Source organism: Perca fluviatilis, chromosome 24 (genome assembly GCF_010015445.1).
Source record: "Perca fluviatilis chromosome 24, GENO_Pfluv_1.0, whole genome shotgun sequence".
Taxonomy (NCBI): domain Eukaryota; kingdom Metazoa; phylum Chordata; class Actinopteri; order Perciformes; family Percidae; genus Perca; species Perca fluviatilis.
This window is the reverse complement of record NC_053135.1, coordinates 10,222,828-10,233,107: the sequence shown is the minus strand read 5'-3', so window position 1 is coordinate 10,233,107 and position 10,280 is coordinate 10,222,828. Positions and strand designations below refer to the sequence as shown.

Sequence of the window (10,280 nt, the reverse complement as noted above, 5' to 3'; positions counted from 1 at the left end):
ATTTAGGTCAGAGGGAGTCTTTGCGATTTAAGTTATTTTAATATATTTATAATAGTATGGCAATAAGACAATGGAAATACCACAAAAAGAGTTGAAGAATGTGTGTTTGTGTGTGAAAGAAAAGACAGGTAAAGACTGTTTTGACATGCCGAGATACTGCCTGCAGCTACAACACACACACACACACACACACACACAACACACACACACACACACACACACACACACACACACACACTCTCTCTGTAAAGTGGGTATGTATCGATTGCTCAGGCTCGCCCATCTCATTCCTCACCTCTCCTCCTACCCCAGATTGCTTCTCCTATAAGATACAGAGACAGAGAGATTGGAACCCTGTCCATTGTTGTGTAGGTATCAGGGGTGCATGTGTGTGTGTGCTGCAGTTCTGACCTGTTACATGATCTGGGTAGATTTCAGTGAAAGAGGCTTAAGAAATTGTTGTTTATTTACAGAATGAAATTGAATGAACTGTTGATTGCCACGTAATTTGGTCATTCATGGATGCCCAGAGGATGAATTCTAATGACTTTGGTGATCCCTTAACATTGCACAAGGTGTGTTAGACGTTAAGAGACAGAATCCCTTTGTCATACTGGACTACGGTGATTATAATCAGATATTTGTGTGTGTTTTATGTTCCTATTCAAACAATAATTACTACCTGTTATGTAATGATCTCCTGTTACGCTACATCCTCTTTTCACTTAGTTTTTTCTTATTCCCTTCCTGGCTTTTCCCTTTCGCTCATTCATCCTCCCAGTGCCTACACCCCTCCTCTTTTCTCTGTCTCCTTTCTTCTTCCAGATATCAGTTTACGGAGGTGTCCCACCTCAAAGGAAAGGGTGTCTCTGTTTTTCTCTCACACACATTGGTGTTGTATAACTGTGGTGACCTTCCATTGAATACAGTAAACCTAACTAATCCTAATTCGAATTTAAATGTCCCCTGTTGAGTTTTTGACCACTGTTGGCACTGTGGAGCAATGTTTTCACGAGACAGCCCCTATTTTGTATGAATAACTTGTGATGTGCAGAGGGTGGTAATGTGCCAGTTAAAGAGGACAAGAAGAAGAAGACAATAAGCCAATTTAAACAAAGCACATTTCAAAACTCTCCAAAAAGTCTTTGTAAAAGTTCAATAGAAAAAATATCTAAGCAGCAGTCAGCTTGTGTGTCCACCTCCTCCTGGACATATCCCACAGTCCAGGATGCAAAATGGACCTTTTTCGCAGCAGACATGTTGACTTGTCATAGTAGGAAAAGCACAGCTGAAATTGATAACCTTAACGATGGCTCAATTCCATCAAGTGTCCCAGTGAGCTATTTCAGGGAGTCAGCATGCACAATACCAGGACCTCTCCTAAGTGGAATGCAGCCATCATTAATGGTTTTGAATACACCTGTGTTTTTCCTACTATGACATGTCAACATGTCTGCCGTGAAAAAGGCCTTTAAGGACATTTTTACATACTTAACATTCATATATTGTTACAAGGTAAATAACTGTTCTTACTTTGTAAATAAACTACTAATTTAAGATTAGAGCAATACATTTGATTTATTTGTACATATTTAGGAATCCAAAAGCTTAATCTCTCTGATTGGTTGGTGATCTGTTGATGCAGGTTGTGGATGAGAGCTCTCTGACTGGCTCCTGGTGTGATGAAGCAGGCATGACTCATCTTCTATTCTGGGCCAGAGAGGTGACTCTGGGTTCTGACGTTCTGTCTCCTCGGTGACTGTTGTGATGTCATAAACTCTCCACAAATTCATTGTTGTCATCATCCTCTTCTGTCTGTCTGTCCGTCTGTCCGTGACAACCATCACAGCATACACACGATAGGTTCACGCTCCATCACACAATACCGAAAACGACTATTAGTCCTCACATCATCTCTCCTTCTCGCTCCCTGTGCTGACCCTGTTAACGGGCTTGAGCATATTCATTGTAGCACCCACTCATGTTGGTGAATATAAATTCAAACTTTGATATTTATGACTTCCAAGAAGTCTGTTAAAATTAAACCAGTGGTCAGGGCCAGCCCAGCACAATACTTTTTGGGGGCTGCAAGCAGAAATTAACCTAGTGAAATTAGGATTACAGAGACGTTAAATAAATCAGCATATAAACAGATACAGTTTAACAAACAGACCCTTACTCGCTTTTGCCAAAGCTTTCAACCACATCTCAATGTCTTCAAAGACCTCATGCAAAAAAAGCTAATTAAGGGGGACATTGAGTCAAGTTTATTTTGTCAAACTATTGTTTTAATTAAACTCAAAACCGATTCACCGTTTTACTGTTATATTTGTTGTGCTTATAGACCTATAAGCACAACAAGGAGGACAGTAACAAACATAGTAAAAAAAATACTTTTAAGCAATATATTTCTTCACCCCTTTTTTAAATATGTGTTGCAAATATACTATTTTACTTTATAATCTTTAAGGACTTAGTAATGATTTATTTAGCGACACCTGTGGAGACAGCCGGCATGTTTAAATAATACTCTCAGACCCCTGCCAGTAACAATAAAAACTAATATCTAACGATGCAATCACAGAATCCAAATACATAGAATGGAAAAACGCTTAACAAGTATCAAAAATGTGGTCTGATATAATGAAAATCTTGAGGGTTGTAACTTTAAATCCAAAATCTGTAACTATCTGCACATTTCTCATCTTCTGTGTTTGTACGTGGAGCCCGGTGGGGTTCTGTGGCTGGTTGGTGGTAGTTGGGTGGAGTAGTTGATATATTATAAATGGTCGTGGGGGTGGACAGAGTGGTGGGATGGAGAGTAAGCTCAGTCCATTTTCCCATAATGCCTTTACAAGCAGCAGGAGCTAGAGCAGCCAGACTGGCAGTTCTTCTTTCTTTTACATACAGAAAAATAAGATGCCAAAGATGCTCAATGTTTTTCTTCCCCTGTTATAGGATCTCTTATTTTCTGTCTCTTTTTTTAGATGTCTCTCGCTGATCGTAAAGGTTCAGAAGTTCAGAGTGAGTGATGAGGACAAAGAGAGAGAGAGAGAGAGAGATACATTGAGAGGAACACAGAGTCAAATAACGCCAAGGCTGTAATCAAAGCCAGCCTCATTCTTTACATACTGTTATGTCATCTACGCACTCCTACAACCAAGGGCAAGTTTAACCATTTTACTCACCGACTGATGAACTTCACCGACTGGTTAGATTATTGTACACATTTTTAAAAAGTGAACTGTGAAGTTGATGGCCTTGCCAAAACTATGTGGACACCCACAAATTACACCCATATGTGATTCTTAATCATCTTATTCCAAAACCATGGGCTATAATGTGCTGGTATAACAGCCTTTACTCTATTGGAAGGCTTTCCACAAGATTTTTGATCTCACTGATTTTGGTTCAGTTACTTTCATACCAAACTGTACAGGAGTATTCATATACCTTTGGCCAAATTGTGTATTTGACATATTGTTTGACTCTGGTGAGTCTGCACGAGATGAGATGACTGTACCGCCCTCTACTGGAGAATGAAACACATAACAAACTCAGGTGGATGCTTTCTGACAAAAATCTCAAGTCATTTTCTGTCATGTAAATAGCACCTAGGGGTTTCTCAGTTATATATACACACTCCTGTATATGGCTTAAAGGTCGTATGACATGCTGCTTTTTGGATGCTTTTATATAGGCCTTAGTGGTCCCCTAAGACTGTATCTGAAGTCTCTTTTATATAGACCTTAGTGGTTCCCTAATACTGTATCTGAAGTCTCTTTTATATAGACCTTAGTGGTTCCCTAATACTGTATCTGAAGTCTCTTTTATATAGACCTTAGTGGTCCCCTAATACTGTATCTGAAGTCTCTTTTATATAGGCCTTAGTGGTCCCCTAATACTGTATCTGAAGTCTCTTTCATATAGACCTTAGTGGTCCCCTAAGACTGTATCTGAAGTCTCTTTTACATAGACCTTAGTGGTCCCCTAATACTGTATCTGAAGTCTCTTTTATATAGACCTTAGTGGTCCCCTAATACTGTATCTGAAGTCTCTTTCCCGAAATTCAACCTTGGTGCAGAATTACAGCCACTAGAGCCAGTCCCACAATGAGCTTTCCTTAGTATGTGCCATTTCTGTGTCTGTAGCTTTAAATGCTATACGCACAACCGGCGCAAAGTCATAGAATGTCTCTGAACAGATTCACGCCCACTTTTAGGGGAAAACAATCCTGCGTTCCCCGTAGACGACAACAGCGTAACGACAGAGGAAATGTAAATCGCTCCAAACTTTTACTTTAAACAAACCGTTTTGAATGAATATCTATGCCGAAAGGTTGCTGAGTAGTTTGTTGCACCAACCATACATCCAAAAACCCCGGTCTTCGATTTGTCCTCTTGCCATGTCCTAAAATAGATCCTGATAGATGGGCTTTGGCTCCAGGCTATAGACCAGACCAGCGGCGATCAAACTTAGTTTATTAAGGTGTCGTGAATGCTCAGGTTCAGGCAAGCTCACAATATAAACATTAGACATGTGTATAAAACAAACCATCTGTTTAACAAGAAAAAAATCCACACACATTTGTCAAAATTATGATCCAAACACACGTCAAATTGCATTGACTTCTATGGGACCATCTGTTTTCTATCCCCCAAAAGGGGGCGCGGCCTTGAGTTTTAGCAAAGTACCTGTGTGTGCAGGTTGTGCATATTGAGGAGGAGAGAGGGGGGGCAAGGTGGAGGATGGGGGTGTGGGCTTGACCAACTGCCACTTTGCTCGTTTGAAAGCCATGATGTCTCTCTCTCATGGGTGGGCCAAATTCTCTGGGCGGGCAAAGCAGAGAAAGGGGAGGTAACCTTGCTCCTTATGACCTCATAAGGAGAAAGATTCTAGATCGGCCCATCTGAGCTTTCATTTTCTCAAAGGCAGAGCAGGATACCCAAGGCTCGGTTTACACCTCTCGCCATTTCTAGCCACTGGGGGACCATAGGCAGGCTGGGGGAACGCATATTAATGTTAAAAAACCTCATAAAGTGACATTTTCATGCCATGGGACCTTTAAACACCGAAACAGATAAATTGCTGTTAATGTTGAAATGCATGTAACTGAGTGCAGCTGTTTAATCATGTTAATAAATAAAAATATAGGCAATAGACTAATTAGAGAAACATATCTTATTTATTACTGTATTTCTGCACAGATATTATTTTCTTTTAAAATAACTTGGTGTTTATCTAAAGTCTAACTGAAAAAGGGACACCATCTGGCCTCCAATGTGTATTTTGGGCCACTTCATATTTGCTTTTCCCAGAAAAGAAGCAAGTTTTCTCCTCTATTGAAGGTCATCCAAACTCTCTCTACATGCTGACACGTATAATATTGTATTCATCCGGATCCAACGTCCTTTCCAGATGACCTCAGCCTGAGCTGGGACTGTGCAGTAACATCACCAAAAAGTTTAGCCGAAACTCTCTACAACAGGCAAACTCACACTCAATTTTTCTTTTTCTTTGGTGTGATTTGCTTTACATTTATGTTTGTGATGTTGTAGCTAGTGTTGTAGCCTACACTTTGGTAAAATCCTTTGGGAAACCATGAATCCAGACAACCTGATGCTGCAGGCTTATGCTAGAAAACAGCCAAATCATCAGTGTTGCATAAAAACTCCAAAGTAGATGCCTTTGAACGCTGTCAGACCTGAAGTTTAAAATGTTTCCTCCATACATGCTGAGTGATTCAACACATCTTTATGTTTCAAAAGCCAGGGAATACTCTTACAGTGCTGATATCATAAAACTGCAGTGTTATGAGAGCAGCAGTTTTCTTAAATGTCCCACTGGAATAAATGGAGAATTGCTTCTTTGCTGTGGTCACCACTGCATGGTCTTAGATCGGGTCAGTTTCCTGGTCAGAGCGTGGCGAACAGTCAGCATGTAGGAGCGGCGGTCAGGCAGAGGGCGCTGCTGATCCAACACCAGCCTCAACATCAGACACAAGAAACAAAACATCACCACCAACCGCCATTAAACAACACATGCAACAGCTGTACGCCTTCTCAAGACTGCAGATAACATAGCATGGTGTTCCTATATATACACTGCAAACTGTGTGAAGTAATAATACAGCTATACCAAACCTGATGAGCTGAAACACAGCTGCTTCCACACCTAAAACCGCTTCTGCCACTGACAGCTCCTTGAAACTGCACCTACAGACGCACACACACACACACACACACACGCACACACACACACTGCCATCATCAAAAATAGCAGTAACAACACACACTATTTAATTCATCTCAATATTCAAAATAAAAATTGCAACCTCAAATCCTTGGCCAGTCTCTGTCCTTCCTCTGTTGTCACCTCCCTGCCGATTTCCAAGTCGTCCTTATTGGCTACCAGCACTGTAGGAACAACTGAGACACACACACACACACACCCATGCATGCATGCACGCACACGTGCGCGCGCACACACACACACACACACACACACACACACACACACAAATAAATAAACCAGCAGGATGATGCTATCGTATAGATCACAGGATGGCCTACCAAACATGGAATACATGTCAGCTTCATCTTTGTGTGTGTGTGTGTGTGTGTGTGTGTGTGTGTGTGTGTGTGTGTGTGTGTGTGTGTGTGTGTGTGTGTGTGTGTGTGTGTGTGTGTGTGTGTGTGTGTGTGTGTGTGTAAAGGTGACAATCGACGAGCCTTACTGGACTTTTAAGAGAAAACATAGTGGACACACTGTTCCTGTGGACATCATACTACATGGTTCAGTAGTTCAACAGCTGGTGTGTTGGTTAGTTGTTCTGTTTCATATGTCTCTAAGTCATCAAATAAATGTACTGACGTCACCGCCTGTCAAAACTTTTCACACATGCAGTAGATAATGATAATGTTGGATCCCTACCTAGACTCTGTTTGGTTTGGTCGATGAGCTCCTTGAGTCGTGGGACCTCCAGGAAGCTGAGGCGCTGTGTGATGGAGTAGAGCAGCAGGAAGCCGTCGGCCCAGCGGATGGACGACTGCAGAGAAGCCCCAGAGCTCTCCTGGAGGAGATATTACAAAGCTAAACCAAGAATGTCAAACTTCATAAGGTTTAATGGTACAAACGAGGAAATAGTTTGACATTTTGGGAAACAGTCTTCTTCACTCACTTAATCACTTACACTCACTTAATAGAAGCCACAATTTACCTTATAAGCTATATCCAAAATCTCCAGGTCAACAGCTTCCTGGTCCACCACCCTACTGCATCTGTAGGTCACCTCTGTAGTAAAAGACAGACACATTTTACTTATTTTATTGTCAGTCATAAGTAATGCACGGTCCAACTATTTCTTCCATGTCAAGCATGTTTATTGTAATAAATATGTACCCTTTTTATGGTCGTATTCACCAATGAAGCGCTTGGTTATGAAACGTACACACAGTGCTGGGGACACAAAACAGACACAGAGTGAAAAGCCAGAAACACACACTAATGATTTGCTTACATACTGTGCATCCACACACATTTGCAAGTGATCTGCAGCCTACTGTATGTTCATGGGTCATGTTATGTCATCCTTGCTTTGAGAATTATCCTCTTGGTAATGTTACCTGCCTTGTTTAATGAAACGCAGAAGTGCGTTATCGGTGTTCGGGTGGAAGGAGTCTGGATGGTTTGTTTGACGTCTATGTCTGGTGTTTGAGGGCTAACTGTATTTCCCTTGGCAGGACACATTAAAAAGGGGTTTTAAGGCACGTTCAAGCTGTTATTTCAATCTTTACAGCTAAAAAAAAAAATGACGATAGGTTTTTTTGTGTATTTTCAGGAATTAAGGCTTGTTGTCCCCCTCTGTCACATCTGTGTCTCATAATGCATTTATTTTTTAAACTATGTGCTGAATTAGATTTACTTTGGGTCAATAAAATAATAATCTCCAGTATATAACTTTTGAGTCATGATGTTAGGGGTCATGTTCTTAGTTCTTCAGTTTACTCGTTCTTATGGTAGAACGTTATGGTAGAAAAACTACCAATGAAGTCAGTCTGCTCTTATTAAATTATGCAAAATGAGCACAACAGTTTGGAAAGAAAAACCCGAAACGCATGAAAACAAAGTAATTTCTCACACTGATCCTGTTTTCCTGCCATAAGGCAGTAGTTGGCTGGATACATTCACACTTCAGTGCTTGGGAAGAGGGTCAGCTTTAGACCTGTGTAGGGTTTCCATATATAGCAAAACCTCTTAAACCATGACCAAAATCCAACCCTAAACGTAACCTCTTTTATCTACTGAAACATGTGATAGTGTCTGACCTAAACTACTGTAATCCAAAACGTGCACACACAATTCCATTCTGTCTCTCCACTAGAGCTGGGCGATATGGAGGGGGGGAAAAATCAAAATAATAGAACAGCTGGAACAGGCTAGTAAGTTCAGAAAATTACACCACTTTACTGTAATGCAGCTTTTTAAACCAGGAAAAGACAGCACTTACATCACCATATAACGTTACCAAAATAATAATAACAAAATTTTTCTGTGCATTAATATTTCTGTCTTTAGTTTGTATTCTACCTGTTTTTCCAGTGTTCTGAGCTCCCAGAATGAGGAGTTTAACTGGAACCATTTTCCTGTTAGGTCCAATAGTAGCCTGCTGTCTGTCCCTGCATGAAAACCCTACAGAGAAGAAAAGAAGAGGCAGGTCAACTTTAAGTTGCAGCACAAAACTAAAAGTAGAACAACAACTACCTGCAGCCTCACAAAACAATCTTCATCTAACAATATCTACATGTAAAAACACAAATGTATAACTGAAAACACAGTAAGACCGACTACACTAGGTTGCAATAATACTGACCTTTAAGTAGGAATAAATTCCAGATATGGAGAGGAGGAAAATAATGAACTCACTGTGTTCAGTCTCAGACACTGAGCAGACAGGGAATGAAGAGATGGGACTGTCTTCTCTCTTTTTCTGTGTGTGCTTGTATGTGTGAGTGTGTCTGTGTGTGTGTGTATGTGTGCCTCTCTGCTTTGGTTTGGTTATAAGGTCTCTCTCTCTCTCTCTCTCTCTCTCTCTTAGGGAACAGTATATGACAAGAGCCATTTGTCTGGAGGAACTGTGTTCAACTCTAGACACCAGTATCCCAGTCTGGATCTATTCAATATTCACTCTTTTTAAGGGATTTTCAATGACTTACAATGATTCCTGAATGGCTTGCAGCAGATCCTGAGCTAAAGATATACTTGCTGACATTCAAACTGTTCCTACCACTTCACTCTAATGGTTTGGAGACTCTCTGAATGTTCACACAGTTCAGTTTCAAAATGTCAAGTGAGCTGTTGTTTGCCCTAACAAAGTCAGGGAGTACATTTGTGGCTCAGGTCTTTTGTTTTGAAAGTATTTTTGATGGAGTTAAAGGACACCAGAGTGCTAGTTAAAGTACTTTTAAGTTCAAAAGGAATCATTCAACACTTTGGAAAATACATCTATTCGCTCATGAGAGGTGTCAATCTTCTTTTCTAACTCTCATCAGGAAATCAAATAAGCATATTTCCCAAAATGTCTAACTATAACTTTTGTGTGAATGATGGGGATCCGTCCTGTCAGCCAACTTATTTGATGAAAGAGCTCTACAACAGACACAGTCCAAGGCAATCAGGGGTCCGTTTCAGAAAGTAGGTTTAGTGAAAACTCTGAGTTTGTTAACCCTGAGATGAGGGAAACTCTGGGTTTTCCGTTTCAGAAAGAGAGGTAACTTAACCTCAGAATCAGTTACTATGGTAACTGAGCCTGTGAACCTAACCTGGTCGGGAGCAGGTTTTCTTCAAGAAACCTCGAGTTTCTCTCAGTCTCCTCATTCCTCATTCATTCAGTCTGTATCAGGCGCATTTTAATGCAGTTTGTTAACTGCATGAATAAAAAAACTTATTGTTAGGCAGATTATAAAATGTTTGTTTCTCAAACATGTCATGTCCTTTTGTCGACGATCCCGCTGATGAAAAAGTTGTATTACTTCACAGAGAGTTTACGGAGGGAGATGATATTGAGTCCCGACTATAGATGTATTTTCATTTCCACATTTCCTCACAATCCATCAGATATGTAGATACCTTATCTGTCCTCATATCACTAACATCCACCATCGTGGACAGGCTTTAACATCCCAGCAGATTCTTTGTGTTGCATTAAGTTTTTTTGCAAACGGCAGTTTTCTTTATTGGTGTGTACACGGATCATACTGTAATAGTAAAGCCACTGTATA

The 10,280-nt window shown here is 40.5% G+C and overlaps 1 protein-coding gene across 3 annotated transcripts; it reads right to left on the bottom strand.

Moving 5' to 3' along the window:
* Positions 1-5,001: 5,001 nt before the first annotated feature.
* On the bottom strand, positions 5,002-9,006 carry zgc:110699 (uncharacterized protein LOC325371 homolog). Of its 3 annotated transcripts, none has more exons than XM_039793197.1 (8): positions 8,873-9,006; positions 8,590-8,691; positions 7,402-7,458; positions 7,220-7,293; positions 6,934-7,072; positions 6,335-6,428; positions 6,144-6,215; positions 5,002-5,986 (listed from the first exon to the last, which is right to left on the bottom strand). In XM_039793197.1, the coding sequence occupies exons 2-8, from the start codon at positions 8,639-8,641 to the stop codon at positions 5,878-5,880; spliced, it is 597 nt and encodes a 198-aa protein (XP_039649131.1). In that variant the 5' UTR covers positions 8,642-8,691; positions 8,873-9,006; the 3' UTR covers positions 5,002-5,877. The 3 variants fall into 3 exon arrangements, with proteins under 3 accessions (XP_039649131.1, XP_039649132.1, XP_039649133.1); XM_039793198.1 differs by having other exon boundaries at positions 5,002-5,967; XM_039793199.1 differs by having other exon boundaries at positions 8,926-9,006.
* Between the last annotated feature and the right edge of the window lie 1,274 nt (positions 9,007-10,280).